Consider the following 22609-nt stretch of genomic DNA (forward strand, 5'->3'; position numbering starts at 1 on the left):
CAAATGAACATTCTGGCCAATTCATGTTTCACATAGTCATTATAAATAGAGTGAACAAACTGTCTTTTTAGGGAAAATGGAAAGTTAATAAAATATATGACCTGATGTCAGACAGATGGCTACAAACACATACCATATATACTCAACTATAAGCCAACCCGAATATAAGCAGAGGCACCTAATTTTACCACAAAAAACTGGGAAAACATTGACTTCAGTATAAGCCGAGGGTGGTAAATTTCAGAAATAAAAATAGATAGCAATAAAATTACATTAATTGAGGCATCGGTAAGTTAAATGTTTTTGAATATTTACATAAAGCTCAAATTTAAGATAAGACTATCCAACTCTGATCAAATCATTATTCTCATCTTCTTCAATGTAAATGTGCTTATGTATCCTTTTAATAATAATAGAGTAAAATAATACATGTAATAATAATAATAAATACAGGAAAATAATACAATAATAAATAGAGTAAAACAATAAATGTATTATTAATAAAAAATAGAGTAAAATAAATGTAATAGTAGCAACAATAATAGAGAAATAATAAATGTAATAATACCAATAATAATAGAGAAAAATAATAAATGTACCATATATTCTCGAGTATAAGCTGACCCAAATAAAAGCCAACCAGGACCCTCACCTGAGTATAAGCCGAGGGGGGCTTTTTCAATCTTTAAAAAAGGGCTGAAAAATTAGGCTTATACTCAAGTATATACAGTAAATCCATTATTTCTATGTGAACACTGTTGAATTTCTATCTTGCTAATCCATTTATCAGTAAAGCATGAAGCCTCACTCACACACACACTCACCTCCAGCTACTGCACTTCACTCAGCTGAGCAAATAGCTCAAATGGGGGAAGGCACATAGGTGAGCAAGTGAGCGACTTTTTTCATGTCGGGAGTGACTTGAGAAACTGCAAGTCACTTCTGATGTGAAAGAATTGGCCATCTGCAAGGACACTGCCCAGAGAATGCCCAGATGTTTTGATGTTTTACCATCCTGAGGGAGTCTTGTCTCATGTCCCTGCATGGGGAACTGGAGCTGACAACGGGAGCTCACCCGCTCTCCCTGGATTCAAACCACTGACCTGTTGGTCAGCAGTCCTGCCAGCACAAGGGTTTAACCCATTTCGTCACCGGGGGCTCCTGAGTGACTAAAGCGGATAATTTGGGATGATGAATCAAGGTGCAACTATTACCCAAGGAAAACAAGAATGCAGATTTCAGGGGCCAAAAAAGGCGAGTGGGGTTATTACATGTGGCGACTATTACATGGTGAAATATGGTACATTTTGCAGTACGGTTCACAGAAAACCTTCACAACATAGAAAGCTAAAGACCTTGTAAAACTACAAATCCCAGGATTCCATAGCATTGAGCCATGACAGTTAAAGTGGCATCAAACTGCATTAATGCTACATTGTAGAAGCACCCTATGGTTCTTTTCTGGGTGTAACATGGCTTCCTTAGTTCATTACTGACATGCAGCTAGCATAAACATCATTAATTCTTCAGCCTTTCTTTTAAAAAATGCAATGGCTTTCTGTGCTTTGGGTCTTTTATCTTAATTTTTCTGACATGATCCAATTAGAAGTGCCCTCTAATTATCAATAGAAGAGAATCATGAAAGATGCCTCCTGTTTTCCAGACACATCTATGTCACTCCTTTTTTTTTTTTCAGTCTCCGCCAGACTATCTTGTCGATATACGCTTTTACGTATACAATAGCATACAGTGGATACCGGACATACCAGCAACTGTATTACAATCAAGTTTAGATTTAAGGGAATTTTTTTGTTAAAGGATTAGAAACATTTAAACTATGTATGGCATCTAGCATGCAGAACATTTTAATGCTAAAATATATTGTTTGATATGGAAAATATAGATAGAATTCAAGGGGTACTGGTATAAGTACAGTCTAGACTCCAAACAAGAGAACCCATAAACAGCATGAACTAAAGGTTATTTATTTCCCAGTCAATTGCTTGAGATCATCATTCAAACATCAATCCACACAAAGCAGTTCTTATGTTCCAATGAAATTTCAGTTAACACTAAATATGTACAACACAATTAAGGTCATTTAGTACATGTTGCTCTGGGATAGCTGCGTGGTATTTTGATAATTGAAGGCTAACAGAGCAGGGGTATTCAACTGCTGAGTTATTATTTTTTGTATATATTTTTTATTAATATTCAAATCATAAATAAAGAAGCATTTTTCCTCCTGTAAATACCCACTTTGGAGTTAACAAAACACAAATTTGGCAAAATGTCAGTGGTGCAAACTGATTTCCTTCCCTAAATGAATTTTTAAAAGCCAACAAACAAGGTTACGCCTGCTAATGAAATATTACACGCTGCTCTGGACTTCTTTTTTTCTTCTTTTTCTTCCTTTCAGTCAAATCAATTCAAACACCAACAGAAAACAATAAACAGATTTTGTAAAAGAAGCGGTTTACTTCAGACCCAGTTGATTAAATAATACTTCAGTCCAAATAAAAATGGCTCTACAGGTTTGGCATTATAGGAAGTTGCTTCTGTTTATTTTTTACAATGGATTTCCTTAAGAATAATTTTATTCATTCACATGTTCGTTGTGTCCAGACAAATGGATATTCAACCATTTTTACAGTTTAGCAAATTGTATAAAAATGTGAAGTTTATTTGTGGCATATTAATATGTAAACATGTTTATAGTATATCAATAGCAACATTGGAACAGTGCTTTAGTTTTTAGTTTTGATTAATATATGGTGGCGCAGTGGGTTAAACCACTGAGCTGCTGAACTTACTGACTGAAGGGTCAGCGGTTCAAATCCGGGAACTGGGGTAAGCTCCTGCTGTTAGCCCCAGCTTCTGCCAACCTAGCAGTTCAAAAACATGCAAATATGGGTAGATCAATAGGTACTGCTCTGCAGGAAGGTAACAGCACACCATGCAGTCATGACCTTGCGCATGACCTACGGACAGTGCCGGCTCTTCGGCTTAGAAATGGAGACGAGCACCAACCTCCAAAGTCGGACACAACTAGACTTAATGTCAGGGGAAACCTTAAATAGAAACTTTACAAAATACATAACAGTACTGGGAAACTTGTGACCATCCAGATATTTTTGGATTGTAATCCTCTTCATCCTGGACTGTCTATTCTATAATAAGGAATGATAGGAGAAGAAATACATCAACACCTCATCACACTTACAGTTTCCTCCCCCCCCCCCCCCCCCAATTTTACAGGCAGTCACTGTAAATTTCCTGGGAGTCATAGCTGCCATCAAATTACTTCCAGTCATAGCTCACAGAGCTACAAAGCAATCGTGAAATTAGCCAGATCTGTAATTACGGGGAGAAATCGTGAATTTAGCCAAAGGACCTGTTATTTTGGTTCAAAACAACATGTGATGAAGTCCATGACAGTCTCCATTCTGTTTCGGAGCTATAGATCTCAATTCATGTTGCCTATACAGATGAGAAAACATCGGGTCATAGATACCACTACTGCCAAATAAGTGTTTAAAAAGATGGAAGAGCCATAGATAGAACAACTTCCATTCCTATCTTGTCCCAATTTTATATCACCATGGCTTTTTTTAAAAAAAATATAGCTAGCTAGGGGTAATTGGCAGACAAAGGTAACACCTTCCTACAGCATTTCTAAGATATGAACATTGCTAGAATCATACATTAGTATGATGCCCTAAATGACACCTATATAGAAAGCACCTATATAGCTGAGTTCTAGTTGAGTGGCTCTTCCAGAGTAAACATGGCTAATGTTTCTAAAGGAAGGGGAGCTGACCTTGCTAGCCAATTACATTATGTTAAGTAGTCTGTTACTATAACTCCTGCTTGAGGCATTCACGCTTGGACCAGTTCAGAGATTTATACCATGGCTTCCAAGCAACAGACTACAGGCATGAATCTCTCACCTTGTCCCCTCCTGTTACAGTTTTACATGGCAGTATCAATATGAAACCACTTTATACTTTCTAAATTATAGTTATTGCCAGCTCTGCTTGGAAGACATGCACAGGCAATGCCTTCCCTTAATTGCAGAGGCTCCTTAGAGAATATTTTCTGGTGCATAATATAGAGTTGTGGTTGTCGTTTCTAACCAAATGGGTTTACTGGGTATTATTATCTAGCAACCCTATCAAGATGTTCTCAAGAAATATGTAGTGTTACACTGATAGGTTATTACAAAATGGAACTAATATAATTTTATCTTAATTTTTCATCAAGCAGGTCCAATACCTTCAATTTCAAATTCAGATAGGCTTTTTACTGTGCCTGATCACCACAGCTCTGACCTTATAGTTCTGCTTTTCCCCATAGTCTAGATTGGGAAGGCTGTTCTTTGACCAGTCTACATGACTCAAACATAATCACTAGGCAATAGCATCATGGAATGATGACTTATGTGTATGTGATCAATCATTGGTACATATACTGATCTGCAAGGTGAGTGTTGACCATGTACCTGCTAATCAGTCCTGTCTGAAAATAGAAGTAATGTATGAGATCATGTAAATGCAAGTTTGTTATGTTGCTTATGTAACACAAACATGAAAACATGTTGATATATTAGTTAGATAAAAATGATTACCCACACGCAAACTCCCCAAAAGAAAAACTTATTGATCCTGCAACAGAGGATCCCTATAAGGGTAAGCACCAAGGATCTGAACCACCAAAACATCGGCGTAGTTGAGCTCCTTAAAGAACTAGCAATCAGAATTGTCAAAAGTTATAGCTTTCTTTCCATTCACTTAATATAGTTTTATATCATATATTCATTTTACACTTAAACTGTGGAGGTGCAACCTTTTGGCTTTCTTGAACCATATTGAAAGAAGAAGAATCTCATTGGGCCACACATAAAATATGCTAATATTAATAATAACTTATGAGACTATATTATTATTATTATTGACACAATGACATAGTCTGACACAGCAAACAAGATGGATTTGCTGGATTTCGTATCACAGAATCACAAGTCGAACACTTCCCAAGCATTTAGGACTGTGTGATTTATTTTCGGATGCTGCGCGCAGATCCCAGTAGGATGGCCTTTTGCAGTTGGCAGATCGTAATTTTGTTAATATCTACTGTTTACAAATGCCGGGTGAGATCTTTTGGCACGGCACCCAGTGTGCCAATTACCACCGGGACCACCTGTATTGGTTTCTGCATAATAATAATAATTTATTATTAGTATTATTATTAGTATTATTATTCTATGATATCTGCCACCACAGATAAGTAAAAGAAAAGTTACATAATTATTATAATTATGCACTGCCCCATTCGGAAGGTCTTTTAAACTTGTCAAGCACGTCTTCTGGCTGAACTGTTTATAACTACAATGTGAATTACATATAATACTCTGATATTCGTAAACGTAACGTCCTCTGCTTATTCCATTCCATTCTGTTCTCATCTGCAAAGTTCATGCTCAAGAGCTGTGCAACAAAAATGTTACCCTAAAAATCTCATAAAATTTTAAGTAAGCTTGCACTTTTGTGTTGTGTTCATAGTCATCTTGGGCCATGTGCAGGGCAAGGGACACAGGCTGGATAAGCCTGACATAAACAATTTTATAATATGGTATACAATTTATTATTTTGTCAATGTCTTTATGGTAGTCACTTTGTTAACTGGTGTAGTTGGGTGATAGCTATCAGTATCAGGATCATTATCAATTTCCCTTTGGTTTCTGGACTGGGGATATGGCTTTGGTTGTCTTGGTAAATGATCTAGACAGGGGAAGTATGTCCCTGTTCACTCTCTTGGACCTCTCAGCAGCTTTTGATACCATTGATCAACTGGGTAAATTGACTTCTGCGTCACCTTGTTGGGATGAGGTTACAGGGCACTGTTTTGTTCTTTCCTGGGGGGAGGGATTTGTATGAAGTTTGGGGGCAGTTACTATCACTGTGTGGGTGACATCCAGCTCTATTAGTCCTTTCCACTGAAGTGGTTTAAGTCCTAAACTGATGCCTGCTATAAGAAATGAACTGGATCAGAGTGAACAAACTGAAACATAATCTAGATGAGACAGAGGTTTTCTATGTCAGCTGGAAGGCAATCAGGGAAAAGGAATTCAGCTTGTCCTAGATGGGATTACACTCCCTCTGAAGATGAAGGTCTACAGCAGTGGTTCTCAACATGTGGGTCCCCAGGTGTTTTGGCCTTGTTGTCGTCTCACTCGTTCAGTCGTTTTCGACTCTTCGTGACCTCATGGACCAGTCCACGCCAGAGCTCCCTGTCGGTCGTTGCCGCCTCCAGTTCCTTCAAGGTCGAGCCAGTCACTTCAAGGATACCGTCCATCCATCTCGCCCTTGGTCGGCCTCTCTTCCTTTTTCCTTCCATTTTCCCCAGCATCATGATCTTCTCCAAGCTTTCCTGTCTTCTCATGATGTGGCCAAAATACTTCAACTTTGCCTCTAATATCCTTCCCTCCAGTGAGCAGTCGGGCATTATTTCCTGGAGGATGGACTGGTTGGATCTTCTTGCGGTCCAAGGCACTCTCAGGATTTTCCTCCAGCACCAAAGTTCAAAAGCGTCTACCTTCCTTCGCTCAGCCTTCCTTATGGTCCAGCTCTCGCAGCCATAGATTACTATGGGGAATACTATTGCTTTTTTGGCCTACAACTCCCAAAAATCCCAGCCAGTTTACCAGCTGTTAGGATTTCTGGGAGTTGAAGGTCAAAACATCTGGGGACCCACAGATCTACAGCAATTCTGAAGTTACTTATAAACACACTTAAAACTGGCATTTTCAAATGTGTTTGGAAACAAACTAGTGTCCAATCAAGATAGTAAAATACGGTCTGACCTACAGCTCCCAATTAAAATATTTTGGCTGTAATTTGAACCTACCAAAGCTAGCATACAGCCTTCAAAGGCAGCTCTATGCAGAACACTTAAAGAGTATGTCCTTGGGCACAAAGACTCTGATGTTGACAGCAAAGGGCCCTTCTATGTTGACCTAATTGAGAGGATGTCATATAGAAAGACTTCTCCGTGAGCTACTTTAAACCTGTAAATTATGTCTGTCTAAATCCACTAAAAAGTTCATAGTAACAGTAGGATTTTCAACACCTATTTTATGCAGGCCTCTCTAACCTTGGAGTCCACACTCCAAATGTGAGAAAAATGGCAGTCTACAGTATCCATGCATCCCCCATGAACTAAAAGGATTCCTACCAATCTCACCATATCACAAAAAAGTAATGGAAAAAGAAACATTTTACTCTGCTTATTTATTTGCAGCAGACAAATTTGCACCAGGCAATTATGGTGATGTTATATAGTGCAAAACAAAACTTGGCATGAAGAATCTGGAATTTATGTAGGGTGAATGTATTTTAACAACTGAATATATTTTATCCTAATTAAGTCAATCTTTCTATGTGCAGACAAGTTGTAAAAGGTATTTTATATAAAAATTTCCCACTAGGATTTAAAACGTTTCAGAGCCTGTTGGATTTAAATGTTTAATTTTAAAAGTATTTATATTAACTGAATGAGGTATTTTATTTATCATGTCAGAAGAGAACCATGGGTACAAGTTGTAATGTATTTGAAAACACAAACTAAGTTTTAAAAAACTTGGCATTATACTAAATGTCCTTTGACCAATAGCTGGCCACTTGGAGTGTCTTTGGTGTTGCTATAAGAATGAAGTACAAGTTGACAAAGAAATGGGGTAATATAGGGAAAAAGTTAAATCTATACAGGTAAAAATGATATGGTGTTTATGGAGAGTCTTTGAAGAAAGAGAACTTCTTTGAACAGTTTCGCAGGCATTTAAATACTAACTTTTATAAAAGAAAAAGGAAGCACAGAGAAGCAGATCCTCTTCTAAAATAAATATCTTCTAGCCATTCTAGCCAATCATTTTTCAAAGATCCTTTTAGAAGATCCTTTATTTTTCATATGGATTATTTTTGAAGGACTTAACTTTGTATGGCTTAAGCAGAGACATATTTTAGCATGTTATAACAATAATGTAACCCTGATGGCAATTGAGTGGTTATAAAACCCATCAGATTTTTTTCTGTGCAATTGTTTTAATCATTCAAGTAAGTGTTTGTTTTCAAGGCAATATTTTCCATGGGTTTATTTTTCCTCTTTATTTTCTTGTTCATTGACCACTTCCAACTGGCTATCCTATCTCCTTGAGATTAGAGTGGATGGAGAGCATAATGGCATAACATGAATACTATCCTGATTGATGCTCCAGTTGGGGTAATAATTGTGCCCATTCATTGTACACTGCAATCTTTGAAAGATTACACCCTCATTTGGGAACAAGCCAAAAACCAGTGTTTGTTCCCAAGTAAAACTGATATGGTCTCCCTAGTTTTCCCCAAATGCTTTTTACTCCAATAAGAAAAGATACACCCTTTTCCTCCCCGCCAAATACAAGACAGCAAGAAAATGAGTGATGAGCAATGCCTTGATGAACCAAATATGGATTTATGTTCCTTTCTCTAACTTTGCTACAACTCCTTGGAGATATGAAGGCAAGGAAAGGCAGGAGTTTGCATATTGTAGTAACTGCCATAGGAGAAGTTACTACAATGTAGTTTCCAAAGTTCAAAACTTCCAAAATTATTTTTGACCCCTGAAAACAGTTAAAGCAAATGTAAAGCAAGGGGAGAAGCTATTGACTTCTTAAGAAAAGTCTTAGAAAAAGTACTGTTCATTCGATTTGCCCCACATATGTCTTGCAGAAGCCAAGAAAAAAGGGCACTCCTTCTCTAAACCAACATAAAGGGCTTAAAGCTGGATGTTTGGTATCTCATTGTTAGCTGCCACTAATACCGAACATATCAAATCAAGATCCCCTACTTTACTTGGGGGCTGTTCTTGCTTTAGTGGATTTATGCCTCCCATTTTGGCTCTGTTTTCTTTTCCTTTGACCTTGAGGCACAAATTAGGGACCTGCATTGTGAGATTAACTCCAGTGGATATTTGATGCATATATCATCATCAACAACAGCACTGCTTTTCCAGAGAGGAAACTCGCCTTTTGGAAATGGGAAGCAAGGCCCAATCGCAAAAGCCCCGGAAATCCTGAGGGAGGCTTAAGAAAAGATTGCAACAGTCTGTGTAAGGTAGGGGGGAAATCCAGTCGGCACAAGTGTTGTCTTTGGAGATCTCTTTCCCCCTCCATCAATTTAAAACAACCAGCAGAATTAGAAGTGAATTATAATAATATGGCTGCAACCTTGAATACGCTTATTAAAGAGTAAGTCACTTGGACCCAATGTGACTTCTATATAAACATACTAAAGATTGTACTGTATGCCATGCAATTAATTATCATGATATGTCATGTACATAAGCTATTCAATTATTACTACAGGAATAATAGGCTGGATTCGGCTATACAAGTAATATTACTGATTTTAATGGACTGTATCTAGACTTCATCTATCTCAAGTACATCCACAGAAATTGGAGCAAGCCAACATACTCATAAGAAACCAACTGAAATGAGATTTTATCTCTGAGTTTTGTTCTTTGAATCTAGTTTCTGCTCTGAGTGTGACTAGCTGACCATCCACATTGCAGAATTAAAGCAGTTGTAACTGTCATAGCTCCGTCCTATGGAATCCTGAGATTTGTTTGTTGTGGCACCAGAGGTCTCTAACAGGGAAGACTAAATATCTTACAAAACTACAAATCCTAAATTGCTATAGCATTGGGCCATAATGTGATGTCCAACTGCAGTGTTAATACAGCCTAGGTCTGGTTCCAATACATGCTGCATCCGAGATAATGAGTCAAAACAGGATACAGCCCTATCTGAGTTTACATTGGTAGAAATCTCAAAAAACATATTGGATCTTACTTCCAAGTAAACAGCTTAAGGAACTAAGGGGTAGAGTTTCATATCCTGTAAGAATTAGCATAGAGCCCATTAGGAAAGCAAGGAAAACCTGCTCTTCCCATGTAAGACAGGCAAAAGAGCCCTCTTATTGAAAAGGTCCTAGAATTTCTTGCAATGCTTTACAATCAGCAACATAAACACCTAGGTCAAAATGACTACCTCATCCTGAGCAAATTGATAGCTAGCCATTCTTCTGGTTTCTGATGCCTTTATTAGTGTTTCCTGTTGCTCACTTTTTGGCTCTAACTTCGCAATGCCTACTAAATAAAGATGGTTATAACCATAACAAGCTCAGTCCAAGTCTGGCTTTTTATTCCTGTTTCTACCCATTTCCATTAACAATATTTCCGAGATTAATGTCCCCTTCCCCACACAAATGATACCACTTAAACACATAAATAGTTCACAAACAAGGGTAAAGGGATGACCAGAGAGGAGGGGGCAATCGAGAAGGTAAGTACCGGGAGGAGGAAGTAGGGAAGACTATTGGTCTAAAAACAACCTCTCTACGTTTAATGCAAAATCAGCATATGGTTCTAATAGGCCTTCTAGCATGATTTATCAGGTATGATTAAGTCCTCAACCTGCATGTCTGTCTCCATAAATAAAACAGAAGTGCACCTTGCTCTAAAGTGTATCAGCAGTGTCCTATTACTAACCCCTGAATTCCAAATGCTGCTTACAACTGAGCTACAAAAAGGGAAGAGTTTGTATTGAATAGACAAAAGAAGACACACTAAGAAGACTGACAGATTTAAGCATCTTACTTGAAGAGGATCTTTCGTAAAAACAACACTACCTTATTACAATGAAGTTGTGTTCCTTAGCTCAATATCAAGCGTAAATTGCCAATATACCTATTTTTAAAATGATTTTAAAACATTAGATTCATCATTTTGATAGGTATACAAAGATTTTTTGCCGCCAAAGCTCCTCCTATGTCATTATTCCCAAGCTTCTTGTTGTGTGTGTTCAACTCATTTCCAACTTACTGTGGCCATAAAGATAAAAGAGTTTTTTCAGAATAGGATTTGTGTTTGCCTTCCTCCTAGAGTGACTTGCCCAAAGGAACCCAGTGGTTTTCCATGGCCAATTGGGGATTTGAATCTTGGTCACCAGAGTCATTGTCATGGCTGTCCGACTGCCAATTAAATCATTGTAAATAGCATAAATCTCTTTATGAACATATAGTTTTTATTTAGGCTATTACCGAGTTCCTGAAACTACCGTATATACTCGAGTATAAGCCAAGTTTTCTAGCCCTTTTTAGAGCTGAAACAGCCCCTTTGGCTTATACTTGAGTGAGGGTCTTGGCCGGCTTATATTCAGGTCAGCTTATACTTTAGTATATATGGTAAGTATCAATGAAACACATTGGGTAGAAGTTATTACTACCCTAGCTACAATGATCTTCACATGCAATAATTTTATTACTGACCCCTCAAAATTACCTTCAAGTCCATGGAACATGCACAGATCCATCATATCGTAATTTATTAATGGTTAAATTAGATTAAAATATATTCAGTCAATCTAAATATGAGCCACCTGTATGGTACTGATGCCTAGAGAACATCTCCAGGATATGGACCAGTGGCAGAGAAAGTGTGGGATTCTTTTATACATCATTTCTATCCTACTATTGAATGTATTTATTATTTATTTATAGTATTTATATTCCACCCTTCTCACCCCGAAGGGGACTCACGGCGGATCACATTATATACATATAGAGCAAACATTCAATGCTCATATACACATAGAACCGAGACAGAGACAGACAGACGCAGAGGCAATTTAACCTTCTCCTGAGGGGATGTTCAATTCTGGCCACGGGGGGAGCGGCTGCTTCATCATCCACTGTGATGGCACTTCCTCATTCCAATGTCGTAAATTAGTTAAATTTGCCTCTCCACTTTATAAGTGGTACCTTATTTCCTACTTGATAGATGCAACTATCTTTCGGGTTGCTAGGTCAGCAACGAGCAGGGGCTAATTTTTTATATTTTTAATTGACGGGTGCTCACCCCGCCACGGGTTGGCCTCAAACTCATGACCTCATGGTCAGTGATTTATTGCAGCAGGCTGCTCACCAGCCTGCGCCACAGCCCGGGCCCTACACCTACATCATCACTCTTGAAGTTCTACAAATTCATTTCCTGAATATTTTATCTAATAATCAAGAATAACAAGATTGTCTTGAAAAGCAAACAATGACCATTTGTATTTGAACTGCAATTCTTGCCACTCTACACATATAAAAAACCAACAAAATAGATTGTGTGATACCAAAATTAAATGTGTATACAACAATGACATCCTCTACTAGCAAAGAATTTGGTTAACTAAAGCAACAGCTGTTTTGAAGATGGAGTCCATCATTTATCACTGAATGCAATTTGTATCAGATTACTATAGTCACTAGTAGATACCTCTTCCATACAAAAAAGAACCAGTAAAAAATTAGAACAATCACAGTTAAGGTTGACTCATCATCTCCCAATTACCACTTGGCAGTCAAATAAAGCTCCCCTTGATAGCTAATTCCCCATTTCTTGATAAAGCTATTAATGAGACTCCTATCATTGCATTCCATCAGCCATCTATTCCAAAGAAGGTTCTGGTGAGAGAAGCAATAAAAATGCCAACTGAAAATCCTGGATCACACCACCATGTATCCAAGCATTGCATCACTAGATTCCCACAAACACAGAACGACAGTTCTTTTCTTTCTTTTTTGTCAATATATTTCAGACAAAGGACTGTGGCTCTGTGTGTCTGTTTGCAGTGGGAAAACTTGTGATTATCTGAGCTAAACCTGCTGGGCTATCTGAATTTGAAAATTTTTAGGGTGCCCATTGTTCATCTTCCGAGGCTATTTGTGATATGGCAGAACTATGGCTCATGAGGTGGGTTTAATAAATAAAAGTTAAGTTTGATTAGCAAAATATTCACACTGCAATATTACAGCATCAACATCAATAGCTCCATCTTACATAATTCTAAAGATTGTCATCTGGTGGGCTACTTAAATTTCTCTCTGAGAAAGTCCTAGTAGTACAGTTCAAGAAACCTACAGCAAGGAGCATTTCACTGAACTACAAAACTCAACATTTCAAAGGATGGAGCCTTCACAGTTAAAGTAGTATCAGACTGTTGTGATTGTGGATTGCAGATGCACAGGAAAAACAATATCATCTCCTTCCCCTCAAAACTGTGTGGGGAGGAAGAGGGAATTTCCCAGAAAAAACAAGATATTGTTGTGAGATATCCATTTTGTAATAGGGTTTGGAGTAGTGATCTTGAATGAGTAACTGGAGCATATTATCATCACAAAAGACCACAATATAAACACACAGGGTCTTTTGCAATTTTGAATATATGGATCAACATACACATTTGCAGCTTAAATTTATATCTATCTATCTATCTATCTATCTATCTATCTATCTATCTATCTATCTATCTATCTGGGGACTACTGTGACAAAGTGCTTGCTCTACAAAATTTACTACTATGCTACCGGAGACCACTGCTCACCAAGCCTATTATCTCTGCTAACAATGTACTTCCCTGTTTCTAGGTTGCATTGTTTATTTTCATTGTATCCTACCATCTCTGTTTAAGGACAACACAGACATGTATCCCTGCTTTTAGCTCCCCATCCCACAGTTTCATAACATATCACCCGAATTTGATTTAAGATAATATGTTTTGACATGATGGGAAATACAGATCATTTGTAGAACTATTGAGCTGGGATAGATTCCAATTGGCATCTGATCCATTGACTACAACTGCAAGTATCCATAGTTAGAGGAAGAATCTACTACATTCTAAAATAGCCCATCCCACCGGTAAACAGCTCTTACCATCTGGAGATATTTCCTAATGTTTATCAGAATCTCATGTCTTATAATATGATTTCATTGTTTTGGGTTCTGTCCTCTGGAGAGAAAAGAAAATACGCTTGCTCCATCTTCTCCACAAGACAACCCTTTATATATTCTGGGATAGTTATCACTTTTCAATCTTTTCCAGGTTAAACAAAACCAGTTCCTTCAACTAATCTCACAAAGTATAGTTTCCAGAGCATTTAGCACTTTGGTCTCTTGGTCTGAACATATTCCAGCTTGCCAATATCCTTCTTGATCTGTGGTGCCCAAAACTGAACACTGCCTACCAAATGGTGTCTGACTAAAGCAGAATAGATTGTACTGTTATTTCTCTTGACCTGCACATTATAGATCAGTGGTTCTCAACCTTCCTAATGCCATGACCCCTTTATGCAGTTCCTCATGTTGTGGTGACCCCCAACCATAAAATTATTTTCATTGCTACTCCATAATTGTAATTTTGGTACTGTTATGAATTGTAATGTAAATATCTGTATGCAGGATGTATTTTCATTCACTGGACCAAATTTGGCACAAATACGCTATACGCCCAAATTTGAATACTGGTGGGGTTGGAGGGGGGAAATGATTTTGTCATTTGGGAGTTATAAGTGCTGGGATTTATAGTTCACTTACAATCAAAAAACCATTCTGAACTCCGCCAACGATGGAATTGAACCAAACTTGGCACACAGAACTCCCATGACCAACAGAAACTACTGGAAGGGTTTGGTGGGCATTGACCTTGAGTTTTGGAGTTGTAGTTCACCTACATCCAGAGAACACTGTGGATTCAAACAATCATGGATCTGGACTAAACTTGGCACGAATACTCAATATGCCCACATATGAACACTGGTGGAGTTTGGGGGAAAATAGACCTTGACAATTGGGAGTTGGGGTTGCTGGGATTTATAGTACACCTACAATCAAAATAGCCGCTTGAACCCCACTAATGAAAGAATTAGGCCAAAAAGGCAGAGAGATCTTCAGCCTTCTCTGTCAAAGGGATTCCAAAGACCATCAGAAATATGTGTTTTCTGGTGGTCCTTGGTGACCACTCTGACAACACCTTGCAATCCACCCGGGGATCCTGACCCCCAGGTTGAAAAATGCTGTTATAGATCACACATCCCAGAATGAATTACTTTTTTGTCACTGCATCACAGTGTTGAATTGTAACTCGTGGTCTACCAAGATTTTTAAAGACTTCATATATACTGATATATATATATATATATATATATATATATATATATATATACACACACACACACACACACACACACATACATACATACATCCACACACACACATACACACACACATACATACACATACATCTATGATTCTTCTGAGGTGTCAGTGACTCCTCGCAGTATGCTATCTGAAAATACTATGAGCATCACCTGTCTTTCATCCAAATATTTATAAATATGTGAACATAGAGTCTGGGAGAGAACCTTGAAGGACATGACGTTCATGAACATGACATTTTGATGTATCTGCTCCCATTCTAAAGTGCTTGCGTGGATAGTGTCTTCACACAGTTTAGTCACTAAGTGGCTACCACCAACATGTGGACTTAGTTGAATCTAAATGAAGCTGGGAGTTTCTTGTTGCAGTAAATAAAGTGCTCAATAGCTTCTTTAGTAATATTTCCCATACATTTTCCATGAACATATGTACACTGAGCTACCCACATTTGCAGTTTTGACTTTTTTTGGATTTGATTATTCATGGATTTGATTAAAATGTTCTATCCAAGAATCTGTAGATCTCCTGTGCAATTCTGTGGTCAATTTCAGACAGGAAATAGATTTGCTGGACAAACTAGAAATTCCTAAAGAGATGTTATCTCAGCTTAAAAAGATTTTACTGCAATTTATATAATAACAATGGTCAAGAAATACAATTTAAAAACAGTCATTTTTATTTGAAGTATTTTCACTCGCACTATATCCTTAAACCCAATAAATGTGGAGGGCTGACTGTACATTGCCTTATTCGATTTCTTTGTTGTGGGCTAGTAATCAAATTCTACGTTGATTAAAAGTGTTTTCTAAATGCTTCTGAAACATCCTTGCATTAGAGTCAGGCAGCTATGCTGGAGTTATTGCAAATTCCAGCTGGCATTCACATGGATTCCCTGATGTGGCATTAAATGAAGGATGAATCTGAAATGGTATAGCTAAGTGTCTGAAATCATAAAAATGGCCTTCTATTGATGTATTTTGAGAGGCTCCAAATTACACAGCATAAGAAATCATATAGTAAAATGCCATCACAGCATACTTTTTAAAAGATGGCTGTTAACTCCTAATGCCTTGTGCTAAATCAATAGTCAATAATGCCTGTGACCCTAATGTATACTTCTGAAGTGTTTTTTCTCTTTCAGGCAACTTCATGTCAGATACTCTGGGGAATGCAGTACATTCAATATCAGTTTTCCACATCTTTTTATATTTATATTTTAATATGAAACTCATCCATTTGCTGTTCTCCTTTACACTTTAGAATTTTTACGATGTCCATAAACATTATAATCTACATTTTCCAATGTTGGTCAGAATTAACTATTAATAGCTACACTTAACATTCATTCCACTTAACACTTTAAGTGTTCAAAGCACTTTATATACCACTTTCTGGACATTTTGCTGCCTGAGACAATGCATAAGCAGTTCACCTCCATCACCATCTTCACTCTCTGTATGGAATTCAACTAAAATCAAAACTCAATCTTAGCTCAGCACTGGTGACAAGATCTATAGGTGGAGAAGTTCGGATTCCTCACATCTGTTCAAAGCAGACTTGTAAAAGCAACATTATCCAGGTAATGTCACCAACAACAATGGAATATTATAGGCTAAATATGTAAATTTTATTTCTGGACTTTTTCTGCAGCCAGCTTCAAGAAAAGTTTACAAGACACAGAGAAGTAGTCCAGGAACTGCAAGTGTTTTTTCCTATTAGTTGTGGCCATTTAAAACCCAATCTGAACAAGTGTACAGAACTTTTCAATGAATGCCTTCAAGATACTGACACACTGATGGAAGAATTTGACTTGTGGTGTAGAAAATGGAAAAAGATTGCACCTGCAGAAAAATAATCAAATGTACTGGAAGCATATCTTGTCTGTTATACTGTTTTTTTCTGAATGTGAAGTAACTTCTTTGGATTTCTGAAACACTGCCAGTGTCAACAATTACAGATGAATGGTATAATAATTGGTAATTATTATACCGTAACAATTTGTAAATATTATACTGTATATTGTATTATACTGTAATTTGTCAACAATTAAAGATGAAAGGTTATTTTCAACTCTTAAACATTTGAAAACATACATAAGAAGAACAATGGGGCAAGAAAGATTGACTGGACTTGCACTCTTTGAGTGTCCACTGAAGTTTATCGATGGAGCCTGTTTTCTGTCAAAGTACACTGACACAGTTTTCAAGAGTTTCCAACAGCTGTTGTGGTACTCCTTTGAAATCACTAAATTACCAATTAAGAGTCATTTTCAGTTTTTTTAGACTTGAAACTTTGTAGCTAAAAGAGAATTTTGATTTAATTAACTCTATATAAAATATAGAATGAGTCATAGAATTTAAATTATTTTGTGTTCATGATTCACTAAAAAAATAAATATTGTTTCAGCTGCCCCTCCCCCCTCCCCATTTTTATTTATTTATTTATTTATTTTGGCTCTGTAGGGCAGTTCCAGTTCTTGTTGCAATCAGGCATCTATGAGTCTTGCTGTGGTTCTTGAAAGAGTATTTATTTGTTATCAAGTAAATTATGGCTGGTTTAATAACCATGGGAGTTATTGAAGAGAAATATAATGTAAAGAGTGCCCAAGCATGATACTGAAAGCAAGTTTTGTGCATAAACTGTAACTACATTTTCACATTACTCACATTTCTTACCCATAAGTGGTTTAGCCATAAGATGCTAATATATGATTGAGAACAGGAATAAAGCAATAGGTTGTTGTTGTTAACTGAATCCCTGTAAATCCAGATGGTTGACTGAGAATCAGCCAGATTTCAGTGTATAGTACATTCCAATATCACAAAAAGAAAAAAATGCATCTTTTTTAGAATTGCTTGCACAGGGGCACCAATTATATGACCTTCCCCTCCTTTTCGTTACTATTATTATTAATCAGTATCATTATTACTAATTGTCATTGTTAATTATTCCTGCTGTTGCATATAACTGGTAAAGTATTGTAAATTAAAAGTATTTCAAAGATAATCTTAGTACATTACTGCATCATAGTAAACATACACTTTTTCAAAGAGAGTACCTTGCAATGTCCCAGTCTGGATGCTATTTGCTCTTTTTTTCCTCCTGACACATGTAAGAGAATGCAGATAAGATTTAATATCCTGATGTAATGAAGTTGATCCAATTGATTCATAAGAAAGCAAATCTGATTGTCCCAGCTTTGACTGTTATTCTCTCAAATCTGCATTCATTGCTCAGAAGGCAATTTGCCAGCAGGAAAGGTCATGTGCTTGCAAATATAACCCTATGTATTGGAAAGTTTAAGCTGAGACAAGTGTAAACCTAAAACCTGTTGCTTGTGGATCAGATGATAACCTGATCTGCCAATACTGTCTACATTGCTACTTTGAATTGCAGAGGCTGGGCGACACTCTCTTGTATAGTTGTTAGTTACATCTAGCAAACACAAAAATCAGGTTCATAGTCTTGGATTCCAGGTAGCCCTCGCTATTATCAAATATCATTCATAGCATCTCTAATTTTCTTGGTAGATCATGTGATCCAACTGTTAAAGCCTGGATGTATCACGGAACCAGAAATGATACTCCCCAGTCATACCTGTGATCTATTTTTCCTCCATGACTACACATGTCTACTGTGCATTTTTCCTCACTATTTTCCCTTTTGTACATTTTCATCAGATCTCCCAGCCCCCCAACAAAATTAAGATTGCAAGCTCCCTGTGCCAGACAGCTCTATTGATTGAGTAAAGTGTCTTGGTAGTATGAACAACAAATAAAAATCGTATTTAAAATTGTACTGACTTGCTCACATATGCAAGTCTAGATCTGATCTAGTTAATTGTAATCAACTGCCTGGATACTATCTGTCATACTTGGAAAACCGAGGGCTGCTTCACACAAGACAGAAGTTACTACATGCTCTACAGACATGATAGGGAAGCTCAGGAATCTATTTCACCACACATACATAAATTCTAGGATGGGCCTGAAATATCACCCAGAGTGGTGGCACATGGTGAGTAGGGCTGGGAGGAAAGGGAGGGTGGGAGAGGCAAGTGGTGGAGGGCAAAAAGCATGGAAGGAAAGCATTGTGAAGTACGAGGGCTATCCAGAAAGTAGATTACGTTTTGGAATTAAAAATGAACAAAGTATAGGAGAAAACATTTACAATATGCAGTTGAAAGCCACACTCAAATACCACATCTCATGTAGTCGCCATTCAAATCTAGGCACTTACCATAGCGATGAATAAGCTTTGCAACTCCTTCCCCACTAAACTCTGCCGCTACCAGCCAGTCAGCCCTTCCCGCAGCTGTGCAGCATCGCCAAAATGCTGCGTTGCCAGTCATGCCCCCATTGTTGGAAACAAGTGGTTGAGGACGCAAGTGGCAGAGTTTAGTGGGGAAGAAGTTGCACAGCTCATTCATCGCTATGGTAAGTGCCTAGATTTGAATGGCGACTATGTGAGGTGTGGTATTTGGGTGTGGCTTTCAACTGCAAATGGTAAATGTTTTCTCCTATACTTTGTTCATTTTTAATTCCAAAACGTAATCTACTTTCTGGATAACCCTCGTATAAGATAAAGCAAGGAATGGAAAAAGGTGCAGGGTTAAGAGGGGGAGGCATTGTGAAGGTAAAAGGCAAGGCATGAAACAGGAAAGGTGGGGAAGAGTTACATCCAGAGGGTGCAAACAACAAGGAAGAAGATGCAAGACAATGATGTCCGGTTTCTAATTTGTCCTCTATATGGCCTCTTCCTTAGTCCTTTTAGAAGTAACTACCAATGGATCATGTAGTACCTTTCATATCCTTAAGCCTTTTTGTCATCAATAGGTGGGAAAACAGCAAAAAAAAAATACTGTAGTAATCCAATGACTATACAAGATGTGTGCATTACAAAATGTCATTGTCGTTGTTACACAATACATTTCCTGATAGATAGTGATAGCCCAAGGTCACATGGTAAATTCCATGACCATGCCAGAACTTCAACTTGCATCTCCCTGGTCCAAGTCCAGTACTTCAGACATTACTCTAAACCAGAGCTTTCCAAACCATATTAGTGTGTCAGCTGCAGTATGCGAGATGTGTCATATGGACATAACAAGAAACCTTTAAGTCTATGTAAATAAGCAATAAATCATATGTTTTTAAATATATATAAATGAAATGTTCGTATGAGATGTAGTGTCCCTGACACATTTTGTTATTACAATGTAGGTATGTGTCCATATTTTTTGTAAGAGGTCCTTTAACCTCTGGTTTGCTAGTAAAACTGAATTTCAGTGCAATGTAATTTCAGTGCAATGTGAATATGGAATAATATGTGATTACGACTGGAATGACTCCTGGACAATGATTATGGATTGTGTAATTTTTAATAATTGGTTTTAACGTTTAGATGTTTTTAACCTTGATTTTTAATGACTATGTTTATTTTATTTGTACGTCTGTTTAAGTGGCATTGAATTGTTGCCTACTTATAAGCTGCTTTGAGTCCCCTTTGGGGCTAGAAAGGTGTAGTATACATATAAAGGTAAAGATAAAGGTTTCCCCTGACGTTAAGTTTGGTCGTGTCCGACTCTGGGAGCTGGTGCTCATCTCCATTTCTAAGCCAAAGAGCTGATATAAATATAGTAAATAAATAAATAATAAATTACTATATCATGAAATGATGCATGTCAAAAATGCATCATTTCACGGTATAGTAATTTATAGTATGGTAATATTGTAATTTATTTGTTTGTTTGTTTGTTTGTTTAATTATTTATTAGCATGAAATGTCACCAGCATGAAATGCTTGGAAAGTTCTGCTAAAGTGAGCCCTCCACATCTTCAGGTCTGACTTTTGTGGATTTGATTATTTGCAGATTTGACCAAACTATTCTCTTTAGGAGTTTCTCGGTCCTCCAGGGTGACTTCAGGTTTTTCAGAGGTGCTCTCTCTCTCACGTAAAAAAAACCCCAGCATTTTTTAAAAATGTGGTTTCCCAATGCTGAGTCATTCTTGTGCCCTTAACCCCAGCAAATGCGGAAGACTGAGTATAGTTACATATTTGGGAAATGTAGCTACTGTAACAAAATGGTTCCAGTGCTGAAATATAATGGTATTAAAAATGAAAACAACATGCAGATTAGATGCCTGGATTTGATCTGCTTGAATGTAGGGACCCTATTTTAAGAAATCCATCCAAGTATTTATCTTAAATAGAAAAAAAATCATTTTTTTATACACAAAACACTGCATGTGTACAATTCTGACTTTTTTTTTTACCAAATGTGTGGGGAAGGAAATCAAGGTTCCCTATAGAACTATATATGTGAGGCACCAGCAACCTATTGGCAGAGAAAGCTAAAGAGCTGATAAAACTACAAATCCCAGGATTCTAAAACATTGAAATTAAAGTGGTGTGAAATTGCCTTAATTCTATAGTGTAGATGAACTGCTGGTAATCATATTCTATCCATCCTAACAAAACACAACTAATATTCCTTCAGTAGCATTCACCCAGGTTATCTATTCAGCTTTATCAGTTTATGCAAGTTAGAAAACATGTCACAATCTACAGTGCCACCTAGTTTCCAACTTAAAGGTTTTCCCCCTTCTTCTCATTCAGGTAACGGAGTCCCTTCTGCCTTCAGGGCACAGCGCTTAGGGAGGGGAGAGAAAACAGAGGTTTCCATTCTACAAAGGCATACCCTTTTATTGTTCTCTTCTTCTTGTGCCTTTCTAAACTCATGCTCTAAGGAGCAGTCTATATCGTTGAAGAGGCCCACTTCCTCACAGTTCTTTAGGAATCGGGTTGGTGTCGGAGTTTGGTCTGAGGAGAAATATCAAAAGGAACTGCAGTGGGTATTTTTTGCAGTTAAGAACAAGGTATTGTGTAACACAATATATTACAGCATATTACAACAAGATGCAATGCCAGCTTGATTGGGACAAGGTACTGTTGATTGGAAGTAACTCCTATAAAGTTTTATTAAAAATTAAATGACTTAGAATTACGAGACTAAATTCTCTCTCAACCTCTCTCCCACGCACGTGCACATGCATGCACACATAGAGGCCAACTTTAACAATTTTATTAAAAAAATAAAGTGGTCTAAAAGTACAGGCTATACAAGCAAATCCCCCACCCTACTTACTCCAATCTTTAAAACTGCATTTCAAATGGAAGGAAAATTGCATTTCAATGTTCTGAGCACACATCTGTATTTACCTCCCTTCCTCCCCATCATTTACATTGGCCAAAGAGCATTGAAGAAAAGGGACTATCAAATACTGTATCCCAGAGCCCCAGATCTCAGATTTTGATAGTTGCACAGAAATCAAGAAGAAGAAGAAAAAAGTGGCCCAGTGATTCCATAATCCTTTATATACAGTGACAGAGTTTTGCTAGCTGTTCGTAATATGATATGCCAGTGCTTTTCCATCTAATGTAGCGGGGGGAGCAAATGAGTACAACTATCTTTGTGCCCACTGGGTCAATTGATTCATCCTTTGTGTTGCCAAAGGCTTTCATGGAC

At 37.4% G+C, this 22609-nt stretch overlaps 1 protein-coding gene across 5 annotated transcripts in view; it reads right to left on the reverse strand.

Moving 5' to 3' along the window:
- creb5 (cAMP responsive element binding protein 5) overlaps positions 1-22609 on the reverse strand; it is a 323604-nt gene that overhangs the window by 216608 nt on the left and 84387 nt on the right. For 4 of the 5 annotated variants that reach the window (XM_008117034.3, XM_008117035.3, XM_008117037.3 and 1 more), the window contains one exon: positions 21782-21903. The exons of the other annotated variant lie outside the window; for it this stretch is intronic. In XM_008117034.3, the coding sequence (XP_008115241.1) occupies positions 21782-21903 (122 nt within the window). The remainder of the gene's footprint in view (positions 1-21781; positions 21904-22609) is intronic. 5 annotated transcript variants of the gene reach the window in all.

This window comes from Anolis carolinensis, chromosome 6, assembly GCF_035594765.1.
Source record: "Anolis carolinensis isolate JA03-04 chromosome 6, rAnoCar3.1.pri, whole genome shotgun sequence".
NCBI lineage: Eukaryota > Metazoa > Chordata > Lepidosauria > Squamata > Dactyloidae > Anolis > Anolis carolinensis.